Source organism: Bombina bombina, chromosome 2 (genome assembly GCF_027579735.1).
Source record: "Bombina bombina isolate aBomBom1 chromosome 2, aBomBom1.pri, whole genome shotgun sequence".
Lineage (NCBI taxonomy): Eukaryota > Metazoa > Chordata > Amphibia > Anura > Bombinatoridae > Bombina > Bombina bombina.
In genome coordinates this window covers 571,428,963-571,455,320 of record NC_069500.1, presented here as the reverse complement: position 1 = coordinate 571,455,320, position 26,358 = coordinate 571,428,963, and the positions used below count along the sequence as shown (strand labels likewise).

The following is a 26,358-nucleotide window of genomic DNA, read 5'->3' as shown; positions in this document are numbered from 1 at the left end:
ATCTGGACCCAAACCTCTAATGTTTGCAAATTTGCCATGACAATTTGCACTGCTTCTAGAATCTGTGTAGACCGTTATTGGAAGAAAGAGGTTCCTTACCCAAAAAAAATGATTACATCTTTCAGTTATCCAGTATTTGCAGACCTATTGGCCCAGATGGAGCACTTTTTACAATTGTGGGAACCTTGGATAATGTATTCCGAGGCTTCCCAAAGCAGCAACCAGTCACGGCAGTATATGGCAGAACGGACCCCACAGAATTGAATGATAGTTTTGGAAATGATGGTAGAGGGAGGTTTCCTTACTCCATTTGTTCTACTACTGATTCTGGTGATTCAGATGATGTTAATTGACACACAACTTTACTTTTCAATAGCAAACTTACTATATTGTAAACTGGACTTCTTTGAATGCGTATTTATTTTTTGTTTCTCTTTGCTATTGTGCATCAACATAACTGAAATTATTCTTTTGTATTATATTTTGAAAAATAAAAAATAAAAAATTTAGAAAAAAATATATTGGTTTTTATGAAAGACCACAAATATATTTTACATTTTACCTTAAACACTTACTGTATATTAAGTTAGAAGATATGATTTGAGCTCCTTTGAAGCTATAACTATTTTTTATCCTTGATTTCTCTCTTTTCAATTTTTTTTCTTTCTTTCTTTCTTTCTTTCTTTCTCTCTGTTCCTTTTTCCCCCCTTTTCTCCCCTTTTTTTCAGAGGGTTAAACATTAGTTTGTGGAAGTGCTTCATCACAGAAAAGGTGGTTAGTTTATGGAATAGAGGTGGTAAGAGATACTTTAGGGGAACTTAAGAGTGCCTGGTATATGCATAAAGCTTGCCTAATAATGAAACTTACACATATGAAGGATATATGGACAGACCCAATGGGCTCTTGGTTCTTATCTGCCGCTAGCATGTGTGTCAAAAACTATTGTGTTGCCCAAATTCAATAAAGCTTTCTGGTGCTGTAAACTATATTATAAGCTCCTCAACCTTGCAGAGGAGGTCTCCATAGAATTCAGTATGGATGAAGGTCTGACCTCAGCTTCCCTGCAAGCTTTTTTTTTTTTTTTAATATTTTTTTTTTTTATTTTTTTTTTTCATCAATACAACAAGAGTAATGTCACATTTAATTCAAAAAAATTATGCAATCATTATCGGCAAAGTTAAACATAAACTTATCAAATATATCTTATGCACAGATAGCAAAAATCAAAAAAGAAAACTTAAAATACCTTTGATTTGAAAAATTCCAATTAAACTTATGTCTCGATTTAACTACTCTTTCACAAGATTTATATACAGTATTTGTGCTTTTGATCCTTTTAATTCTCAATCAATTATTTAAGAAAGGAATACTCTGCAGAACATGTTTAATTAATGGGGGGAAAAAAAAAAGGGAGGGGAAAAATTATATTTGTGGTTTCTCTTCCATCACCTACTCCACCCTCCCCCCAGTCCCCAATATCAGGGAGTAAATTTAGAACAGTTTTCTGCCAATTTATTACCAAATATTCAATAAGACTATTTCGGAGTTTCTGAATGGGTAGATCAGGTGATCTATTTCATTGGGTGGAAATATTTTGCCCATTTGTTGAAAAAAGCTGTGTTTTTCGCTCAGAGTTTAGATCTGTCGCTAATTATTCTACTAGATATTGTTTTTTGAGATAGTCCTTTACTTCTACAATTGAAGGTATAAATTTAGTCTTCCATTTCTTGAAGATCAGATTTCTGGCTGCCAGTATGGTTACATTAATTATCTTCGACTGTGTAAACTCTGTATTATTAGCCATCAAAAAAATAATCATTGGCAGCGTGATCTTGAATGAGGTTACTTTCATTACTTTGAGTAACCAGAATTCAAGTTTCCTCCAGAATTGATTAAGTTTGGGACAAGCCCAGATCATGTGTGTTAAATCTGCAGCTAGTAAGCTGCATTTGGGGCATTTGTTGAAATTTGTATTATGCCATCTGTATCCCTTATTTGGAGCATAATAAACTTGATATAATAATTTTATGTGGGACTCTCTCCAAGTCTCAGCTATTGTAGACTCAAAAAGTAGTACAAGAGATTTTGCCACATGTGATTCCTTGTCGATGTTAATAGATAAGAGGTTAGTCCATTTTTGAGCTAAATTTCCTAGATTTGTGCTTCCCTTGTGTGAAACAAGATATGTGTACCAAGGGGAGATAGAAAAATATCCTGCCTTAAACAGTACAGGCCAGTTGTCCAATTTTCCCCAAGACCATCTCCAACTAAATTTGTTAACTAGCTGTGTAACATAATGTCTAGCTTGCAGATATGCGAAAAATTCATTAATACTAAAATTAAATTCACGCTTCAGATCTTCGAAAGATCTAATAGTTCTTGTCACTGGGTTAAGACATTGTGATGTCATCAGCCGCGATACGTCGTAGAAATACTAAATTATATAAATATATATCAGGCAGAGCTAGTCCAGCTGATTGTTTAGGGAGGTTTAGCCTCTGAAGAGATATTCTGTTTTTTTTGATTGCCATATAAAGTGGCAGAGTGCAGTATTGAATTTTTTAATATCATAAGATTTTAATAGAATGGGGAGATTTTGTAGTACATAGCAAATCTTGGGTAGAATCACCAAGGAGAGAGGTAAATTCTGCCAATTTTTCATATATGTAATAGCTTGCCGGAGTATTGGAGAAACGTTCAAAGCATACCAGTCTTGCGGGTCTGCAGATACCAAGATACCCAAGTATCTGAAGGAGTTAGAGACTACCTTAAAGGGGATATTTTTGTAAGAGTTTTCTATTTTTCTTAACCACAGTAGTTCCAATTTCAATTTATTCATTCTATACCCTGAAAATTGACCAAATGCGCCAATTATGTCTAAAAGCTTCGGAATATTCAATGATATATTAGATATGTAAACCAAAAGTTCATCTGCATATAAAGCCACCTTAACCTCCTTTTTATAAATCGTAATACCTTCAATTTGTTGTCTGATTTTTGAGGCTAAGGGTTCAATTGCTAGATCAAATAATAGCGGCGATAGTGGGCATCCTTGCCGCGTGCCTTTTTCCAGACTTATTTTATTTGACTCCAGCCCGTGTATAACCAGGCTGGGGGAGGACTGCCGGCAGATGCTTTTGACTAGGTTAACAAAGTTATTCCTGAGCCCAAATCGCTCCAATGTTGCAAGTAAATGGTCATGACTGACCTTATCGAACGCCTTCTCGGTGTCGATTGCTAATACTGCGGCATCAGGGTATTTTTCCGTTAGCCTGCCCTCTGTGTTCTTAAAATAACCAGTGATCAATAATAGTTGTCTGATTTTAGAAGATGAACTACGATTAAGGAGGAATCCCACCTGGTCTCTATGGATGATCTCTGCTAGCCCCTTCTGCAGTCTTTTAGCTAATATTGAGGTAAATAACTTGTAGTCCGAATTTAATAACGCAATGGGTCTATATGATTCTCTGCTACTTGGGTCTTTATCTGGTTTAAGAATGAGGATGGTATGAGATGCTACAAAATTGGCAGGAATATGGGTACTTTCTTCATAATAGTGATTAAAGAGTTTAGTCAGATGAGGAGTAATTGATTGGTTTAAACTCTTATAGAATTCGTTCGGTAATGCATCCGGGCCTGGAGCTTTCTCTAGTTTTAACTCTTGAATTGCTTGAGCGACCTCGATCTCAGTTATTGGAGAGTTTAACATGAGATTAAATTCAGGATTGCAGCTCTTAATAGGTAAATTTTCCCAAAATCTCTCCTGTGCTGCTGAATCTGATGGCGAAGGAGAGTATATTGATTTATAATATTGAAAGAACGATTCAATAATTTCTTCAGATGTAGTGAGAAGTTTCTTGTTAACCTGTATTGCTTCAATTGTTGATGAATGTCTAGAATTTTTTACAAGCTTAGATAATAACTTACCTGATTTGTTGCCAAATCTATAAAGCCTGGATTGATATCTTAGATCTGCCTGAACTGTGTGAGAGGTTATAAGGGTATCTCATTCCCCCTTTGCTTTGATATACTTTTTCCAGTTCTCCTCGGAAGGAGAGCATAGGTATTTATTGTATGCGTTAACTACCATTGCTATTATCTGCTTCTTCAGTTGGGAATCTCTCTTAATTTTTGTCACATAGGCAATAATATCTCCTCTTAATACAGCTTTCGCTGTCTCCCAAAGAATCGAGGGGCTAGATACTGAGCCCTCATTAAGTTCAAAAATTCCTCCATCTTATTCTTCAACCAGTTTCTTTCTATATTTTAAATTTTTGCTAAGAAATTTTGGATAAAAAAAACGTGATCCTCTAGGACAATCGTTCTGATTTGGAATATCTATCATTATGGGAGCATGGTCCGAGATGCAGATTTCTGAAATTATCGCTTTAGCTCCAATATGGTAAAGACTATCATTTATTAACATGAGATCGATTCTAGGCAGAGATTTAGTTGCTTTTGAATAGCATGTGTAATTTCTAGTGTCCGGGTTCTGTACCCTCCATACATCCCTGACTGCCAGGTTCTGAAAAATAGTGTTAAACAACTTTGTCTCTAAATTATCTTTTTTGGTTTTCCTTTGGGACGTTCCACGCCTAAGTCTATCTAGGGGGTATCGAGGAGACATATTAAAGTCTCCTGCTAGGATCACATACCCTTCTGCTGTTTGCAATATTTTTGACTGAAGAGAATCCCAGAACTGGTGATAGATTATATTAGGAGCATAAAGGTTACAGATGGTATATATAGCGATTTTTAATTTCAATATTATATATCTGTTGTTTGGGTCAGTTATTGTTAGTAATTTATCATAAGTTAGTTTTTTCCCCAATAATATAGCAACCCCTTTTTTCTGTTTGATGAAGGGGAGAATAGGGCCTCTGCTACCCATTGGGTTTTAAGTTTTCGCGATCCCTCTGTATTTAAATGTGTTTCTTGCAATAATGCAATAGATGTATTAAGTCTCTGGAGGTGGGATAAGATTGTTTTTCGTTTAATAGGGGATGTGATACCCCCTATGTTCCAAGAAGTAATTCTAATATTTTTATTCATAGGCGCTTACCTTTACAATAGCAAGAATATCGATAAGGAGGAGGGGGCAAGGGGGGACGGTGAGCGGGAGAGAGAGAAGAGCACAAAAAAAAGGGAGGGAAGGGGAATCTCTCACAATAATCAATTTTAATTGTTTCTATTTTATAAAACACAAAAAAACAAGTTAACCGATAAAAAATTTCCATTACTATACTATCACTTAATGCCATGTTCAGCCAGTTTTTTCTCTGCCTCTGCTGCCGAATCATAAAAGAAAGTTTGGCCCTCAAGAGAGAGTTTGAGCCTAGCAGGGTAAATAACTTCTGCCTGCCACCCTGATTTTAACATTTTTTCACAGATTGGGGAGAGTTCCCTCCTTTTCATGGAGGTCTCAAATGAGAAGTCCTGAAAGAGCAATATTTTATTGCCGTTATAAAATATAGGTTGGTTTTTGCCATAATGTTGAAGAAAGAGCATTTTGTCTTGAAAGTTCAGAAATCTTGCGATAATTGGTCTAGATCTAGCCAGATTTGCAGAGCTCTCAGAGAGTCGCCCCAATCTGTGGACTCTCTCTATAAGAATAGGTGTCTGAGGTGTAGGAATATTAAGTAGCTGAAGCAGAGTATGTGTCATTACTTTCATAAGATCTTCTTGCTTAGAGGAATCTGGATAACCGATAATTCTGAGGTTATTCTTTCTTGATCTATTTTCTAGATCATCTATTTTTGTCTGGATTTTAAAAAATCTCACGCTTATTGCTCTCAATTTTAGGAATATTAGAGCTTGTTGTATCTTCTAAATCTGAAATTCTCTGCTCTACTTCCTGTAGTCTCCCAGAAAATTGTCTGATCTCTGCTGTTAATAATGTAATGTCTTGTTTGATTTCATTCTTTAGGAGATCAAACTTAGGAGATATGGCTTCTAATATGCTTTCTACTAGAGCCTGGGTATCTTGTGATGTCAGATATTTTTGTGATTTTGATGGTGTTGAATCAGCCGAGACTTCTATAGGGGTCTCTGTAGGGTTCTTGTTCCTGTGATCCTTGCTCTTAGTTTCCATGCCTGGATTATTTTTTAAAGTGCCACTAGGTGAAATGATGTATTTATCCATAAAAAAGGAAAAATAGGTGCAATTATGTAATTTGTATAATATCAAGGTGAGTCCCCTCGTGAGATAAAAAAGAGAAAAAAAAAAAAAGGGAGGGGAGAGAAGGGGGTTAGGAAGGGGAAAGTGCCAAAATTAAAAAGGATCCGCAAATGTGGGGTTTAGGGGAAGTGAAAAGAAGAATGGGAGTTATAGAAGAACAGTGCACAAGAGATGCAGAATTGTGAGATTATTAAGACCAGGAAATGGCGACTAATAGAAATAAAATGGAACGTTCGCAGGAGTTTTGAACCTAACCTCAGCCAAAATATGTGCTCTTCCTCTAATGCGGTAGATTCTTTAAGATTCCCAATCTTAATGAAAAGACCAATGTAGGGATATTGCACCAATATTTAAAATGACCCTCTTGATATAGCTTTAAGGAAAGGGATAAGTGCTATTAATAGAGTCGTTTTCAGGACTAGTCTCAGAAGATTGCAGTCTTTATTTATAATAAGAGCCCAGATTTAATCCGCTCCAGGTGATACTTAGTCTTCCCCTTTGTTTTTCATTTTGGGTAAAGACCGATTGAGATTATATTTTATAAGTGCACACAGTTAATCGGATGGTGGATTTTTGCAAGATTTTAACTAAAAGAGCTATTTACTTACTCTAGCCAAAAAGCCCAGCATTTTCAAAATTGGGAACAAAAGAAAACAGTGCTTATTATAAGCCCAATAATTCACAAAATACCTTTCCACAAACCTAATACAATATTCAATTATAAACTTAATATTTATATTCTGGTACAAGTGTCCTTTTGAGCTGTATACAGTTCCCTTGTGTTTCTAATATACAAGCATCACCTTTAATAGCTGTGTTGGCACTAATAATAAAGCGCCTCTAACCTTCTAAAATTGATGGTCAGATAGAGTCCAGCTTTAGTTGTAGCTAATCCTTCTTAGATCAAGATAAAGAGAAAAACAAATAATAACAAGCGCAGCTATAGCGAGTTCAGGAAAAAAACTGGATCAATATTTAACAATCAGTGGCCAACAGGGAAGTTTGCCTTCCTTCTCACAATGAGATAGAGTACATAGAGTTTGAGCTTCGAAAATTCAAGGAGCCTCCTGATATCAGATAAACCTTTAAGAGGGTTTAAGGTTTAAGATTTTTATCTTCTATTCCCCCTTTTTCCCCTTTATTCTTCTCCTTCTCTGCTTCTCTTCCCATTTCCCTTTTTCCCCCTTTATTTGTTTTTTCCCTTCTTTCCTTTATTTTACTTTCTGCCAGTTTCCAGAACAGAAGACAGGAATAGTCCGGTTATATGTTAAGGGGTTCAAACTTGTTACCTCTTTTTCATGGTTTTGCAAAGGTATAAGTCAATTTATAAAAGAGATATATTTAGGGGCCCTTGTCCCCTGTATCCCCCAGCCTGTTTATAGGATTCAGAGATATGTGTGTGTATGAGCTGATGTTGCCTTACACTCACCCCTCCAGCTTTGTGTCGTCCCGGGATGTCAGCCCTGCTCAATACGATAGTATGCAGGGAAATTGAATCTGTACGATCACAGCCTCTGGAAGATCTTGGCGAGATTTGCTGCTTCTGTATGCAGAGACGTCAGTTTCTTTTGCAAGATGTACCAAGTCCACGGATTCATCGTTACTTGTGGGATATTATCCTTCCTAACAGGAAGTGGCAAAGAGAGCACCACAGCAGAGCTGTCTATATAGCTCCCCCTTAACTCCACCCCCCAGTCATTCTCTTTGCCGGGTGTAAGCAGGAAGGGTAAAGTGAAAGAGGTGTTAAATTGTTAGTTTTATTTTATCTTCAATCAAGAGTTTATTATTTTTAAATGGTACAGGTGTTGTACTATTTACTCTCAGGCAGGACATAGATGAAGATTTCTGCCTGGAGGATGATGATCTTAGCATTTGTAACTAAGGTCCACTGCTGTTCCCACAGAAGCTGAGGAGTACAGGAAAACTTCAGTGTGAGGAACGGTTTCTTGCTATACAGCAATGAGGTATGTTCAGTCATTTTTTCTGCAGAGACTGTGTTAACTCAGAAAGGCTGACAGTATCCCCATTAGGGGAAGGGTAAGCAGTAATCCTAGTTTTATAAGGGGCATTTCTAGCTTTCATAAAGGGCTAATCTTATGGGCACTCAGTTTGTATATGATATATTAGGCAAACGTTTGTGTGTTCTGGGAGTACGTTTTTTATTTATTATGGGACATCTGTTTGAGGGTACACTTGGCTTATTTAGGGGTTTTTATAACCCACATGGCTTACAAAAAAGGTTTGGTAGATTTTGTGTAGGCCCCAGCAACATCGAGTGAGATGGGCGGGGCCTATTTTCGCGCCTCAGTTTATGCAGACAAGCAGCAAGCAACATCTTCAGAGGTCCTGGTACACTTCTGAGGCCTAATCGAAGCTTTATCCCCACATTATCGTTCCCTAAGGGCAGGTAGGCGCCACAGCAGAGCTGTGGCAAGGTGCTGACAGGGTTTTTTTTACCGGTTTTGGACATTTGTCAACCCGTTTTTTTCATTTGGGGGTTTATTGCTTAATTATTTGTGGTGCAATCTTGCTAAAGCTTAGTGGGTGTACTGTAGAAATTTCGGAAAATTTGAGGCAATTTTAAGCATTTTTGCAGTTTGTGTATGCCTTTTTATCTCTTAAAGGCACAGTACCGTTTTTGAAAATTGTGTTTTTTTCATTAAATAAAGTGTTTTCCAAGCTTGCTTGTCTCATTACTAGCCTGTTCTGACATTGAGGAAACTCATTGCTCAATTTGTTTAGAAGCCATTGTGGAACCTCCACTTGTACTGATATGTCTATAAATTGCAAACAGCATATTTTGACTTATAAGAGTTTGGCATTGGATGATTCTCAGACAGAAGGAAATCGGGTTTTGCCATCTAGTTCTCCCCAAGTGTCACAACCAGTAACGCCCGCACAAGCGACGCCAAGTACTTCTAGTGCATCTAATTCTTTCACCTTGCAAGATATGGCCTCAGTTATGAATACTACCCTCACAGAGGTTTTAGCTAAACTGCCAGGGTTGCAAGTGAAGCGCAGTAGCTCTGGGTTAAGAACAAATGCTGAGCCTTCTGACGCTGTAGTAGCCGGTGGGGATGAGGTAGGGATGAGGGATTTGCTATCTGAGGGAGAGATTTCTGATTCAGGAAGGATGTTCTCTCAGACAGATTCAGATATGACGGCATTTAAATTTAAGCTAGAACACCTCCGTTTATTGCTCAGGGAGGTTTTAGCGACTCTGGATGATTGTGACCCTATTGTAGTTCCAGAGAAATTGTGTAAAATGGACAAATATTTAGAGGTTCCTGTTTACACTGATTTTTTTCCGGTCCCTAAGAGGATTTCGGACATTGTTACTAAGGAGTGGGATAGACCAGGTATTCCGTTCGCTCCCCCTCCTGTTTTTAAGAAGATGTTTCTCATATCTGACACCATGAGGGACTCATGGCAGATGGTCCCTAAGGTGGAGGGAGCTATTTCTACTCTGGCTAAGCGTACAACTATACCTATTGAAGACAGTTGTGCTTTCATTGATCCTATGGATAAAAAATTAGAGGGTCTCCTAAAGAAAATTTTTGTTCATCAAGGTTTTCTTCTTCAACCTATAGCGTGCATTGTTCCTGTAACCACTGCAGCTGCCTTTTGGTTTGAGGCTCTAGAAGAGGCTCTTCAGGTGGAGACCCCACTAGATGATATTCTGGACAGAATTAAGGCTCTTAAGCTAGCTAATTCTTTTATTACAGGCGCCGCTTTTCATCTCGCTAAGTTAGCGGCAAAGAATTCAGGTTTTGCCATTTTAGCGCATAGAGAGAGTCTTGGTCGGCTGATGTGTCATCAAAATCTAAGCTTTTGACCATCCCTTTCAAAGGTAAGACCCTATTCGGGCCTGCACTGAAAGAGATCATTTCAGACATCACTGGGGGAAGGGTCATGCCCTCCTCCAAGATAAGTCAAATAAGACAAGGACCAAACAAAATAATTTTCGTTCCTTTCAAAACTTCAAGGGTGGTCCCGCTTCCTCTTCCCCTGCTGCAAAGCAAGAGGGGAACTTTACTCAATCCAAGCCAACCTGGAGACCTAACCAGGCTTGGAACAAGGGTAAACAGGCCAAAAAGCCTGCTGCTGCCACTAAGACAGCATGAAGGTGTAGCCCCCAATCCGGGACCGGATCTAGTAGGGGGCAGACTCTCTCTCTTTGCTCAGGCCTGGGCAAGAGACATTCAGGACTCCTGGGCTATAGAAATTGTAACCCAGGGGTATCTTCTAGATTTCAAAGATTCTCCTCCAAGGGGGAGATTCCATCTTTCTCAATTGTCTGTAAACCAGACAAAAAGAGAGGCATTCTTACGCTGTGTAGAAGACCTTTTTACCATGGGAGTGATCTGCCCAGTTCCAAAAGCAGAACAGGGACAAGGTTTCTACTCCAATCTGTTTGTGGTTCCCAAAAAAGAGGGAACCTTCAAACCAATTCTAGATCTCAAGATCTTAAACCAATTCCTAAGAGTTCCATCCTTCAAGATGGAGACCATTCGGACTATTTTACCAATGATCCAGGAGGGTCAATATATGACCACCGTGGATTTAAAGTATGCGTATCTACACATTCCTATTCACAAAGATCATCACCAGTTCCTCAGGTTTGCCTTTCTGGACAGACATTACCAGTTTGTGGCTCTTCCCTTTGGATTGGCCACGGTGCCAAGAATCTTCACAAAGGTGCTAGGGTCCCTTCTGGCGGTCCTAAGGCCGCGGGGCATAGCAGTGGCGCCTTATCTAGACGACATCCTAATTCAAGCGTCGACTTTCCAACTAGCCAAATCTCACACGGACTTAGTGTTGGCCTTTCTAAGATCTCATGGGTGGAAGGTGAACGTGAAAAAGAGTTCTCTTATTCCTCTCACAAGAGTTCCATTCCTGGGAACTCTGATAGATTCGGTGGACATGAAAAATTTTCTGACGGAGGTCAGGAAATCAAAGATTTTAACCACCTGCCGAGCTCTTCATTCCATTCCTCGGCCGTCAGTGGCTCAGTGTATGGAGGTAATCGGGCTTATGGTAGCGGCAATGGACATAGTTCCGTTTGCTCGCTTGCATCTCAGACCACTGCAACTATGCATGCTCTAACAGTGGAATGGGGATTATGCAGATTTATCTCCTCAGATAAATCTGGATCAAGAGACCAGAGACTTTCTTCTTTGGTGGTTGTCACAGGATCACCTGTCCAGGGGAATGTGTTTCCGCAGGCCAGCATGGGTTATAGTGACGGACGCCAGCCTACTGGGCTGGGGTGCAGTCTAGAATTCCCTGAAAGTGCAGGGTTTGTGATAGAAGTTTCCAGGATAATCCGATGGGCAGAGACTCACTCTTGCCATCTATCAGCGATCTATATCCCAGGGGTAGATAACTGGGAGGCAGATTTTCTAAGTCGTCAGACTTTTCATCCGGGGGAGTAGGAGCTCCATCCGGACATGTTTGCTCAACTGGTTCAGCTATGGGGCGCACCAGAATTGGATCTGATGGCGTCTCGTCAGAGCAGAAAACTTCCTTGTTACGGATCCAGGTCCAGGGATCCTCAGGCAGTACTGATAGATGCTCTAGCAGTACCCTGGTCGTTCAACCTGGCTTATGTGTTTCCACCTTTCCCTCTCCTTCCGCGTCTGATTGCCAGAATCAAACAGGAGAGAGCTTTGGTGATTTTTATAGCACCTGCGTGGCCACGCAGGACTTGGTATGCAGACCTGGTGGACATGTCATCTCTGCCACCATGGACCATGGACTTCTGATTCAAGGTCCATTCAAGCATCCAAATCTAATTTCTCTGCAACTGACTGCTTGGAGATTGAACGCTTGATTTTATCAAAGCGGGGTTTCTCTGAGTCGGTCATAGATACCTTGATTCAGGCTCGAAAGCCTGTCACCAGGAAAATCTATCATAAGATATGGCGTAAATATCTTTTTTGGTGCGAATCCAAAGGCTACTCATGGAGTAAGATCAGGATTCCTAGGATTTTGTCCTTTCTTCAAGAAGGATTGGAGAAAGGTGTCATGTTCTCAGGATATCATGTGAGAGCCTCATTGTCTGGAACAGTTGCTTTAAAGGAAGATTAGTAGAAGCCATACTGATTGAAAATTATAACAAATTTATTTAAACAACAAAATACTTTGATTAAGCAAATACTTGCAGAATCTTTAAATATGCTACTCAGGTATGTTAAGACCACATACGGCAGGAGTGAAAATAAACAAACAAAGTAAGCAGAGATGCAGATTCAAAAAGGAAAGTCTTTCTCCTGGTAATAACTGAAATTCAAGATTTGCACAAGGCAGAAAACAACTTGTAAACTTGTAAACTGGTAACAGGTTTAAAGGTAAAGTCTTTCTCCTGGTAATTGCTGAGTGCAGGAATTGCACAAGGCAGGAAACAGACTTGTGAACTGGTAACAGGTGTAAAGGTAAAGTCTTTCTTCTGGTTATAGCTGAGTGCAGGAATTGCACAAGGCAGGAAACAGACTTGTGAACTGGTAACAGGTGTAAAGGTAAAGTCTTTCTCCTGGTTATAGCTGAGTGCAGGAATTGCACAAGGCAGAAAACAGACTTGTGAACTGGTAACAGGTGTAAAGGTAAAGTCTTTCTTCTGGTTATAGCTGAGTGCAGGAATTGCACAAGGCAGGAAACAGACTTGTGAACTGGTAACAGGTGTAAAGGTAAAGTCTTTCTCCTGGTTATAGCTGAGTGCAGGAATTGCACAAGGCAGGAAACAAACTTGTGAACTGGTAACAGGTTTAAAGGTAAAGTCTTTCTCCTGGTTATAGCTGAGTGTAGGAATTGCACAAGGCAGGATACAAACTTGTGAACTGGTAACAGGTTTAAAGGTAAACACTTTCTCCTAGTAATACCTTGTAAACAGGTGCAAAGGTGAAGTCTTTCTCCTGGCAATAGCTGAGTGCAGGAATTGCATAAAGCAGGAAACAAACTTGTAGATTGGTAACAGGTTTAAAGGTAAAGGCTTTCTCCTGGTAATACCTTGTAAACAGGTGCAAAGGTGAAGTCTTTCTCCTGGCAATAGCTGAGTGCAGGAATTGCATAAAGCAGGAAACGAACTTGTAGATTGGTAACAGGTTTAAAGGTAAAGGCTTTCTCCTGGTAATACCTTGTAAACAGGTGCAAAGGTGAAATCTTTCTCCAAAGAAGTACAGGAAACAGGTTCTGACTTGACAAAACAGATCCATTGTGAAGACACTAATGCAGACTAAAAGCCATCCTTAAATAGGGAGGTTTTGCACAGGGTTGGTTCTGATTAATTCCAGAATTGAGAACACCTGTGTGTTGCACAGGTGTAATAACAAGTAAGGCAAATAGTTATTTATCAGATCTTTTAAGTTCCTTGCTATTACTAGAACTGGCTGTGGCTCAACTCACAAGCAAACAGGAATAGTCACCACAGAGCCACAGGTTCAAATCCCCACACAGCCCTTCTTAGCAGAATGCCTCCCAGACCTTTTCTTTTTCTTTTTAATCTGGAGGCTTGGTTCATGACAGATGCCCCCTCCAAAGAGCGCACTCCGGGCGCTCAAAGCCTGTTCAAACATCTGAAGGTGGGATTTACTAACAAGTGTTCCATTTGAAGCCCTAATACAATCAGATGGAATTGATTCTTCGCTTAGAACAGCTGTCTGAGATTGGGGACCCTTAGAAGATACCCCTGTAGGCATAACAAGAGCTGAAAAACCAAGACAGTTTTGATTTAGAGGTTCCCGATTATACCCAGCAGCTTGCAATGGACTGGCTGATGGGCAGAGTACCTCCGGGTAGGAAAAGACCTCTCCTTCAGAGTCAAGGAATTTGTTATCTGGGTCATATCTGCCTGATGGGTTGAGTACCTCCGGGTAAAGTATGACCTCTCCTTCAGAGTCCAGGAATTCATTTTCTGTGTCATTTATATCCAATTCAACCATCTCATCCAATTCTTTCTCAGTCAATGAGTAGCTGGGTGAAGGTGGTGCAAGGAGGTGTGGATCTTTAGAATTGGCAGAGTCTGATTCAGCTGGAAGGTTTGTCACTTTTATGTCTGATGAGTGAGTTATGTTAGCTGGATCTCCAGCCAGGGCAGAAACAAGGTAATGTGCAGGATTTCCAGGAGGTATTTTTGCAGAGTTCCCCAATGTGGTTGATGCAGAAACAGACGCAGTGGTATGGGTAATGGATGTAGTTGTACTCCCAATGACCATCTGTTTCAAATCAGGTACCATTTCTTGAAGCGTGTTAGAAACGGTTGTTTGTAGAATAGATGTATTCTCCATAGCTGGGTCATCTCCAGGGGTATCATACAGTTTGCTAGTGGAAGTATAATTTGTTCCCTTAACATCAGAGTCCATTTTAAACTTGGCTGTATCTCGACTTGATCCTCTAGGAGGTCTTACTGGACACCCTGTGATGCAGTGACCAGGTCCCCCACAATAGAAACAGAGGTTAAGTTGTCTTCACCAAATTTTCTCCTCTTCTGTTAAGGATTCTTTAAAACCTTTCCTTGTTTGGGAGGTAACTTTAGACAAGGTTTCGGTTGGGAGAGATAACATTTCCACCAGCTCCATAAAGTTAATGAGTATGTCCTTAATAAACTTTAACACTGAATCCAATACAGCAATAATCCCAGAGGGCTCTCTTTTATGGTCTTCACATTCTGTCATGTTCTGTCTCAGGATATCATGTGAGAGCCTCATTGTCTGGAACAGTTGCTTTAAAGGAAGATTAGTAGAAGCCATACTGATTGAAAATTATAACAAATTTATTTAAACAACAAAATACTTTGATTAAGCAAATACTTGCAGAATCTTTAAATATGCTGCTCAGGTATGTTAAGACCACATACGGCAGGAGTGAAAATAAACAAACAAAGTAAGCAGAGATGCAGATTCAAAAAGGAAAGTCTTTCTCCTGGTAATAACTGAAATGCAAGATTTGCACAAGGCAGAAAACAACTTGTAAACTGGTAACAGGTTTAAAGGTAAAGTCTTTCTCCTGGTAATTGCTGAGTGCAGGAATTGCACAAGGCAGGAAACAGACTTGTGAACTGGTAACAGGTGTAAAGGTAAAGTCTTTCTCCTGGTTATAGCTGAGTGCAGGAATTGCACAAGGCAGGAAACAGACTTGTGAACTGGTAACAGGTGTAAAGGTAAAGTCTTTCTCCTGGTTATAGCTGAGTGCAGGAATTGCACAAGGCAGGAAACAAACTTGTGAACTGGTAACAGGTTTAAAGGTAAAGTCTTTCTCCTGGCAATAGCTGAGTGCAGGAATTGCATAAAGCAGGAAACAAACTTGTAGATTGGTAACAGGTTTAAAGGTAAAGGCTTTCTCCTGGTAATACCTTGTAAACAGGTTCAAAGGTGAAATCTTTCTCCAAAGAAGTACAGGAAACAGGTTCTGACTTGACAAAACAGATCCAATGTGAAGACACTAATGCAGACTAAAAGCCATCCTTAAATAGGGAGGTTTTGCACAGGTGTAATAACAAGTAAGGCAAATAGTTATTTATCAGATCTTTTAAGTTCCTTGCTAGTACTAGAACTGGCTGTGGCTCAATTCACAAGCAAACAGGAATAGTCACCACAGAGCCACAGGTTCAAATCCCCACACAGCCCTTCTTAGCAGAATGCCTCCCAGACCTTTTCTTTTTAATCTGGAGGCTTGGTTCATGACAAAAGGATTGTCAGCTAGTTCCTTAAAAGGACAGATATCTGCTTTGTCTATTCTATTGCACAAGCGTCTGGCAGATGTCCCAGATGTTCGGGCTTTTTGTCAGGCTTTAGTTAGAATCAAGCCTGTGTTTAAACCTGTTGCTCCACCATGGAGTATAAATTTAGTTCTTAATGTTCTTCAGGGGGTTCCGTTTGAACCCATGCATTCCATAGATATTAAGCTTCTATCTTGGAAAGTTCTGTTTCTAGTTGCTATCTCTTCAGCTCGAAGGGTTTCTGAATTATCTGCATTACAATGTGACTCGCCTTATCTTATTTTCCATGCTGATAAGGTGGTTTTGCGTACCAAACCTGGGTTCCTCCCTAAGGTTGTTACTAACAGGAATATCAATCAGGAGATTGTTGTTCCTTCTCTGTGTCCTAATCCTTCTTCTAAGAAGGAACGTTTATTGCACAACTTGGACGTGGTTCGTGCTTTGAAGTTCTATTTGCAGGCAACCAAAGATTTTCGTCAATCATCTTCTTTTGTTTGTTGTCTATTCTGGAAAACGTAGGGGTCAAAAGGCTACGGCTACCTCTCTTTCCTTTTGGCTGAAAAGCATCATCCGTTTGGCTTATGAGACTGCTGGACAGCAACCTCCTGAAAGAATTACTGCTCACTCTACTAGAGCGGTGGCTTCCACATGGGGTTTTAAAAATGATGCTTCTGTTGAACAGATTTGTAAGGATGTGACTTGGTCTTCGCTTCATACCTTTTCCAAATTTTACAAATTTGATACTTTTGCTTCTTCGGAGGCTATTTTTGGGAGAAAGGTTTTGCAAGCAGTGGTGCCTTCCATTTAGGCTCCTGTCTTGTCCCTCCCTTCATCCGTGTCCTAAAGCTTTGGTATTGGTATCCCACAAGTAAGGATGAATCCGTGGACTCGGTACATCTTTCTTTTGCGATGTACCGAGTCCACGGCCCGCCCTGTCTATTCAAGACAGATAGTATTTTTTATTGAAAACTTCAGTCACCTCTGCACCTTATAGTTTCTCCTTTTTCTTCCTTGGCCTTCGGTCGAATGACTGGGGGGTGGAGTTAAGGGGGGAGCTATATAGACAGCTCTGCTGTGGTGCTCTCTTTGCCACTTCCTGTTAGGAAGGATAATATCCCACAAGTAAGAAATTTATCAGGTAAGCATAAATTTTGTTTTTTCCTCTGCCGCGGTTGCTTGTCAGTTTCACATCCGCTCTCTCTACCTCATCGCCTGTAAGAATAAGCTCCTCCTCGCAGCAACGGTGGGGAGGAGAAATGATCCCGACAAGGAATCCCACTGAGTCCGCCAGGCTCGGCAATGAAAGAGAGCCACCAACTCCCCACACACAGCACCGGTGGGTGGGGAGGGCAGCCAAACAATTCGGATTCCCAGGTAAATCAATGTGTTCAAGAGAAGCGGGCACTCTGACTGCAATAGCGTGCTGTGGTGAGTGTAGGTCGTTAAGCACTGCCTTGTTGTAGATGAGTCTGGCTGTCTACCCCTCTCACAAACCAGGATGTGAGGGGGGAATCATCCTTGATGGAATACTGCCAATTAGGGAGTTTGATCACACAGCCTTCCGTTTCAGGCTCCGGGTAAAAAAGGTCTTTTACAGCTTTGATGGTAGTTTACGCTGTTGGAGGATTTCATCAGGGGATAGACAAATATTGGCTGGAGGCAATCTTTCCCTCGGTCTGAGGGTTCCTGGCGCGAACAACCGCCTCTGGAAAATCTGCAGGGGAGTGATACCTGCTCTATGCACAGGCTCCTCCTCTTCCTCCAAGCTGTGAGCTTTTTAATATATAAAGCAATGGGACCACATAGAAAGTAGTTTTTCACTCAAGGCAGTAAATAAACTAAATGTAACACTGCTGCATCTGTCCCTCTTAAAAGACCTTTTTTGTTTGAAGTAAAAAACAAATTAAACAGCAATGCTGTTAGTCTAGTTTAAATTCTATTTGTGTCTAGTTTTAGACATAGTAATTTCTATCGTTTGTCTCATATGTTAAAACAAACTAGCAAAGACACAAATAAAGAAATTGGTAAAGAAATAAAGAAATTGGTCCTGGAGGCTGTTGGAATAGTCGGAGAGCAACAGATACACTTCTGACACACCAAATGAGAGACTTATTTACACAGCAAGGAATAAACTTTTTTTTTCAATTTTCTAAATATGCTACTGTATAAAAAAAGTGAAACAAAATTCTAATTGCACAATTTTACTTAAAGGGCCACTGTAAGTAAATATTTTCTATGCCTGTTACTAACTAACTACCCCAAATACGCTTTTTATCAATAGCATTTCATTAACATAGCTCTACCGTATATCAGAAATCTTGTCTGCAAATTTAATTGTTTTCCAAACCCACTCCGTGGGTATCCTTTGCTCTGTACCAATCCGTTTACAATACCTAGGTTTCAAAATGGCGCTTTAAACACAAAGTTATTGGTTTAAGTATTTTGAACATGCAGTGCTGAAAATAGTGGGCAGGATAACGTGACATCATCGGCGAATAAAAGATATAACTTTTAGAACGTTATGAAACTTCGTTTTGGAGAAAATATAGGTCAGTAGGTTTTAATTAATGTTTATTAACTTTAATATGTTAGTTGTTTAGCTTAAAAATTATAACAGAAAGTAATCCTTTAATGATCCAGTGTAGTTACAATTTCACATTCCTTTTAAAATACAAAAAATAAAATAAATAAAACTCAAGCATAATACCAAAATCTTTTTTTTTTTTTATCAGTACATGAACATCTGTTTAACAACATAGCAAAGATAAAAAAATATATATATCTATACTATAAATGTGTTTGTAACGCGTCCGTTGGTGTCGCCAGTTATGCACGCATCCTCAAAGGAATGTTGGAAACGCGAGTCAGCCAAATGAATGTTGCGCAGCCAAAATAATTCACTTGGATGCAGCAACGATGCATCCAGGTGGATTCTGAAAATCGCATGGTGGTGAAAGAATCAACACACTGCCATTTTCGGAATCCACCAGGATGCAGGCAGACGGAGCATTTAAAAAAAAAAAAACCTAACTGCCCGCAATAAGTATTAAAAAAAACTAACCGCCCGCAATAAGTATTAAAAAAAAAAAAAAAAACGCCTACAATCAGTATTTTAAAAAAAAAACCTAACCTCCCGCAATAAGTATTAAAAAAACCTAACCGCCCGCAATAAGTATTAAAAACAAAGCAAAAAAACAACTACCTAATAAAATTATTAACCCCTAAATATGCCAACCCCAACATCGCAAACTACCTAATACATCTATTAACCCCTAAACCGCCATTAACCCACATCGCTAATTAACCTAATAAATCTATTAACTTCTAAACCGCCAAACCCCACAACGCAAATAACTAATTACTAAGCACCCTAACCTAACACCCCCTAAATTAAACCCATTACATAAATTAAAATAATCCTAAATTACAATTAAAATAAAAAACCCAACATTACTTTAAAAATAAAGAAAACTAAGTTTAAACTAATCTAAAATTACAAAAAAAAATGCTAACATTACACAAAATAATAAACCACATCCAAAATAAAAAAATTAAACCTAATCCCTATGAAAATAAAAAAGTCCCCCCAAAATAAAAACACCCCCTAATCTAAGAATAAACTACCAATAGCCCTTAAAATTGATTGTGGTACCTTGCATTCAATCTTCAGTCTACGACGGACATTGGATGAAGTGGAGCCTCCGTGCTGCTGAGGAATGCCTCTGCCGCCAATGACCGCCGTTGAGGACCACTACTGAGGATCCAGGCATTGGGAACACAGCTCTGCACCACCGCTCCGCCTTAACTCCGGATGAAGATAGCAGATGATGGATCCGTCTGGAAGAAGGCCTTCTCCGCCAGACTTCAGGAACCGTGAGTACCTATTTGGGGCTTAGTGTTAGGGCTTTTTTTTTTTTAAAAAAAAATAAAATTATTTTTAAGATTAGGGATTTGGGCAATTGAAAAAGAGCTATTTGCCCTTTTAAGGGCAATGCCCATACAAATGCCCCTTTAGGGGCAATGGGTAGTTTAGTTTTTTTTAGTGTTAGTTTTTTTTATTTGGGGGGATTTGGTGGGTGGGGGTTTTTTACTGTTGGGGGGAGAAGTAAAAGAGCTATTTAACTTAGGGCATTGCCCTACAAAAGGCCCTTTTAAGGGCTATTGGTAGTTTAGTATTAGATTAGGGGGTGTTTTTATTTTGGTGGGGATTTTTTATTTTTATAGGTGTATTAGTTTAGATTTACATTTTTTTATTTTGGATACCTTTGTTTATTTTTTTCTGTAATTTTAGTTTGTTGTTTTTTTGTAACTTTAGCTTAAGGGGTTGTAGTTTTTAAACAGACTGCCCTCTGGGCAGGCTTATCACCTAGTATATATATATATAAAATTAATTTTAAAAAAAAGTCTAATTTAAAAGGCAGCAAAATTAAATAAATAATTGTCCCTTTAATGTGTCTCATAACCCATTGAGAAGTGTCATGGAAAAGATATACACATCAATATATATATATATATATATATATATATATATATATATATATATATATATATATATATATATATATATACATCAAAAGATATACATATCAAATATATTGACATAAACCTGTCTATTTAAAATACAGTCATATAATGAGATAATTTCCTTGCTTTTAATTCACAGGACAGACATCCCTGGCTTTGCAAGTTACATGAAATATTAATTGGGTAAGCAATAATATTGTATATGTATTAACTCTGATAATATTGACTTAGTACATAACCTTTTTACATGGCAGTATTACAAGGATGCATGTTCCTTTTACAAGTTGATAAATTTGCAGACCTGCCAACCCTGAAAATTATTAAAAGAGGTGCATTTATATGTAGCACCAGACCATTATCCTTCCTTCACCAAACTTTACAGTAGACACTATCCATTCTGGTAGGTAGTTTTCTCCTAGCATCTGTCACACAAAGATTCTTCCATCAGACTGCTAGATTGTGAAGCGTGATTCATCACTCCACACTTGTAAAGTGTGGCAAAGTATGTATTTCTTCTGTATCTGTTTCCTCTCTCACATGTTTTTCTTAAAGCAACATGAACCTACATTTTTTCTTTCATGATTTAGAAAGAGCATGTCCTTTTAAACAACTTTCTAATGTAATTCTATTATTTAATTTGCTTCATTTTCTTGACATCCTTGGTCGAAAAGCATATCTAGATAGGCTAAGTAGTAGCTTCTAGCTGCACATAGATGCCTTGTGTGATTGGCTAACTCATGTGCATTGCCACTTTAACAAAGGATATCTGAAGGATTAAGCAAATTAAATAATTTAAGTAAATTGGAATGTTTTTTAAAATTTGTATTTATTTCATGTAATTGGCAAGAGTCCATGAGCTGGTGACATATTGGATATACAATCCTACCAGAATTGGCAAAAATTCCCAAACCTCAAAATGCCCATAAATACACCCCTCACCACACCCACAATTCGGTTTTACAAACTTTGCCTCCTATGGAGGTGGTGAAGTAAGTTTGTGCTTGATTTTTATGACTTCTTCTATGATAAGCTCTTCTAAGCATTCTGAAGCCCAATTCCTCTCAGAGTACAGTGTTTGTCAGAGGGATGTGAAGAGTATCGCCTATTGATTTTTTTATGGTTTCCCTCGCTGGGAATCTTTTCAAGGTTTCTCTGTTATCGGTTGTAGGGATTCATCTCCTACCTCCCTTTTCAGATCGACGATATACTCTTATATACCATTACCTCTGCTGATAGTTTTCAGTACTGGTTTGGCTATCTGCTATATGTGGATGGGTGTCTTTCGGTAAGTATGTATAATTATTTTAAGACACACTCAGCTATGGTTTGGCGCTTTATGTATTAATATAAAGTTTTAAATATATACACTTTACTTATATTTGCCATAAGTCAGATCTATGTATATTTCCCTTTGCAGTCTGGCAGTTTCGTTATGGGAATTATGTTTTAGGAAGTTTGTCTTACCTGGGGTATAATCTTTTTTCCAATTTGACTTGTTTTTTTCTTTTGAAAAACTTGCAGGCAAATTAGGCTCGCAAGGCCGCAAAATGCTGTTATTTATTGCGTCATTCTTGGCGCGAGAATTTTTTTGGCGTGAATGTGCGTCTGTAATGACACAAATTCGTAATTTCCTGCGTCTTAGTTGACGCAAGGTTGTTTGGCACGAAATTGTGCTTGTTATGACACGAGTTGCGTCATTTCTGAATGTTTGTTGGCGGCCAAAAATTTTTTTCAACTTCCTTTTGCGTCATGCGTCATACTTGGTGCCCAAAAATTTAATTTTATTTTACCCCACTTCCTATATGCTCCTTGCCTTCTTTATGCTCAGAGAGCTATGCTATTTGCTTTTTTGTTAATTTTAGCATTTGCTTTTTTTCCCATTCCTGAAACTGCTATATGTGGAAATAAGATATTTCTGTTTAAATGTTTTTTTCTTTTTGCAAGATGTCTCAATCTGATCCTGTCTCAGAAGCTGCTGTAGGAACCATGCTGCAGGAACACAGTTCTACCAAAGCTAAGTGTATCTGTTGTAAGCTAGTGGAGATTATATCTCCAGCTGTTATATGTAACAGTTATCATGATAAGCTTTTGCATGCAGAAAAGGTTTCTATTAGTGCTAGTACAGTATCTGTTGTTCCTTCAACATCTAAAGTACATGATATCCCTGTTGATATGAAACATTATATTGCTGATGCGATACAGAAGGCTATGGCTGCTATAACGCCTTTAAATAAACGTAAAAGGTCTGTTAAAACTTCTCATAAAACTGATTAAATTTGTAATGACCGACAACAAACTGATATATCCACCACTGATGGGGCTCTCTCTGATTCTGAAGATCCTACTTCAGACATTGACACTGATAAATCAACTTATCTTTTTAAGATTGAGTATATTCGTTCCTTGTTAAAAGAAGTGTTAATAACTTTGGATACTGAGGAGTCTGGACCTCTTGATAATAAATCCAGTAAATGTTTAAATTCTGTCTATAAACCTCTTGTGATTACTCCTGAGGTTTTTCCTGTTCCTGATGCTATTTCTGATGTGATTGCTAAGGAAATGTCTAAGCTTGGTACTTCTTTTGTTCCTTCTTTAAGGTTTAAAAAGTTGTATCCTTTGCCAGTAGCTAAGTTAGAGTTTTGGGAAAAGTCACTAGCTGATGGACTCTTGTCAATATGAAAGAAATTAATTTATCAGGTAATTTCTTACATAAATTATGTTTTTCTATCTGAATCATGAAAGAAAAAAATTGGATTTCATGTCACTTTAATCTATTTAAGTAATTGTTCTACGGCTTAGCTATAACAACAATCACTGACACACATTCTCTCTAACACAAACATGCAAAGTGTGTAGCAGTTGTGTTATTTCTATATAATGATTTTGTCTTTGCTACTCTCAGTAACCAATAAAATACTTTTTTTTTCTCTGCTTGCCTTTTTTTAGGTTTATATCTCTCCGTTTCAAGCACACTCCTAGGCAGATACATTTAACTGAGATAGATGGGTGCTCTTAGTGAAAATAGTCAATATCTAATCTCACATGGAACTAAGAAGTAATAAACATATTTTAAAAGCCTTCCTGATATAAATTAGTATACATTTACTATAGTACACTTAATTGTACAAAGAGCACTAATGACTTGGTTAACACTTGAAGCTTAAAGTTGAGGACTTGCAACTTGACTTGGACTTGCCTGTCTTGACTTGGAATTTGCTTGTGTTGACTCAGGACTTGAATACAAAGACTCAAGACTTACTTGTGACTTGTAAAACAATGACTTTTTGTGTGAGGGAACTGACTCCCATGTTTTGTGTGTTATCATAGAGAGAGCGCCTACGCTCAGAATGTGGTGCTCGCGTGTTCAGCCTTAAAGAAAATTTACAGGACAGTACTGACAACTGGAAGAAGCAACATTCTACAAGAAAGTTCAAAACAGGACAAAGAGGTTGATCTTTCTTCTGAGACAATTTTTATCTACTTGCAAGGCACCATGGAAACTATCTCCGAGAGGCTGCACAAGAGAAAAGACCACTTCATGCCTTTAACATTATTAGAGTCCCAGTTTAAAACACTGGAGCCCCCATCAGCACCAGAGCGTTTTATTGTTATGAATGTAGAAAAGAATATTTCAGAAATTGTTACTGAACTACAGAAGCATTTGGAGAGTGTGAGTTTATATAGGGAAGAAAAGTGTCTGCCACCATTATAATCTTAGCTGTGAGTTCTGAAGATAGTTTATGGTAGTAATGTGCTAAAAGGGGCTTGGCTGCATAGTGGCCCTAAAAGTAGATGTTTTCTTATTTTTAATAGCAAGTCTATTTTTTTTAGTAACAAATTGGTAGTTGTGTTGGTGTAAAAAATTGTGGTGCCGTTGGACTGCACACAGAAGGTGTTAGGAGAAATCCATTATTAATGATAGCAATAATAGTGTGTAGTACTACTGAGTCCCTTTAAAATATTCATAGATAGCTGCATTCTGTACATAATGACCAATGGGGGGGGGGGGTTAAATTAAAAATGTTTTAATAATTTATTTCAGAAATGTGACTCTATATTGTCATTAAAATCTTTAATAAATTAATTTATTTTCCTTATTTATAGTTCCTTTCGACACACACTGCGAAAAATAGTACAACATGAATAAAAGTAACCATAGACAGCTGCATCATTTGCACAATTACCAATTATGCCTAAAATTGTAATTTAAAAATATAATAAATTAATTTGATATCCACAATTTATAAGTCCTTTTAAATTTTGTTACAAAAATAAATGAAAGTATACACAGACAATAACAAACTGTGCATAATATGGCCCAAATTCTGTAATTTAAAATGTTTTAATAAATGAAAAGTGTTTTTACTTCCATACCATTATAGCCTTAAATGTCAGGCTTATTTGCCTTTCTTTTGTTTTTAGCGATAGCAGCAAGTGACCAAAGGCTTTACACAATTTTTCAGCTGTTGTAAAGAAATGTTGGGTAGTGTCAGCTTTCCCACAGTGTGCAGTTTTATGAATAATTATTTGCAAGTTCCATAGAGATTAATAGCTGTGGATCCCGCCGCTAGTATTAATTTCTGCATGACTAATATTATGCCACATGAAACACAATTTGTACTAGTGTTCAGAGTTTGCTACCTTGTCAGAATTTGCTACCACTCAGTGCGCATGCTAAGTATTACGTAATCATAAACATAAACTCCACATATGTTAAAAGAGAATGTGTGGAATGAGATTATGTGATCAACAGCATGCGCACTGAGAGGTAGCAAATTCTGACAAGGAAGTTGTTCTGTTGGATTTTGCTGCGGCCAGTATATGCGCGCATGCGCGGTTGATGACATCTTAGCTTATTACATGCAAAGTGACACACATTGTGTCAATTTTTCTTATTGTAACACTATGATTGATCATTCAACAACACATGATGTTTCAAGAACATTGCTATTCCTTATGTTTTGTCCCAGAGCAACTGATTGTAATTCTTACTCATTAAAAAAAAACAAAAAAAAAAACATAATTTATGTAAGAACTTACCTGATAAATTCATTTCTTTCATATTAGCAAGAGTCCATGAGCTAGTGACGTATGGGATATACATTCCTACCAGGAGGGGCAAAGTTTCCCAAACCTCAAAATGCCTATAAATACACCCCTCACCACACCCACAAATCAGTTTAACGCATAGCCAAGAAGTGAGGTGATAAGAAAAAAGTGCGAAAGCATAAAAAATAAGGAATTGGAATAATTGTGCTTTATACAAAAAAATCATAACCACCAAAAAAAGGGTGGGCCTCATGGACTCTTGCTAATATGAAAGAAATGAATTTATCAGGTAAGTTCTTACATAAATTATGTTTTCTTTCATGTAATTAGCAAGAGTCCATGAGCTAGTGACGTATGGGATAATGAATACCCAAGATGTGGAACTTCCATGCAAGAGTCACTAGAAACGGAGGGATAAAAATAAAGACAGCCAATTCCGCTGAAAAACCATCCACACCCCAAAATAAAGTTTCAATCTTATAATGAAAAAAAATGTAAATATAAGCAGAAGAATCAAACTGAAACAGCTGCCTGAAGTACTTTTCTACCAAAAACTGCTTCAGAAGAAGAAAACACATCAAAATGGTAGAATTTATTAAAAGTATGCAAAGAAGACCAAGTTGCTGCTTTGCAAATCTGATCAACCGAAGCTTCATTCCTAAACGCCCAGGAAGTAGAAACTGACCTAGTAGAATGAGCTGTAATCCTTTGAGGCGGAGTTTTGCCTGACTCAACATAAGCATGATGAATCAAAGACTTTAACCAAGATGCCAAAGAAATGGCAGAAGCCTTCTGGCCTTTCCTGGAACCGGAAAAGATAACAAATAGACTAGAAGTCTTTCGTAAATCTTTAGTATCTTCAACATAATATTTCAAAGCTCTAACTACATCCAAA

The 26,358-nt window shown here is 38.2% G+C and overlaps 1 protein-coding gene across 6 annotated transcripts in view; it reads left to right on the top strand.

Annotated features, from left to right (window-relative positions):
• Positions 1 to 24,654, top strand: part of IDNK (IDNK gluconokinase) — a 103,241-nt gene extending 78,587 nt beyond the window's left edge. For all 6 annotated transcript variants that reach the window (XM_053702452.1, XM_053702451.1, XM_053702454.1 and 3 more), the window contains exons 4-5: positions 20,554 to 20,597; positions 23,742 to 24,654. In XM_053702452.1, coding sequence (XP_053558427.1) covers positions 20,554 to 20,597; positions 23,742 to 24,126 — 429 coding nt within the window. In that variant the 3' untranslated portion in view covers positions 24,127 to 24,654. The remainder of the gene's footprint in view (positions 1 to 20,553; positions 20,598 to 23,741) is intronic.
• Positions 24,655 to 26,358: the final 1,704 nt, after the last annotated feature.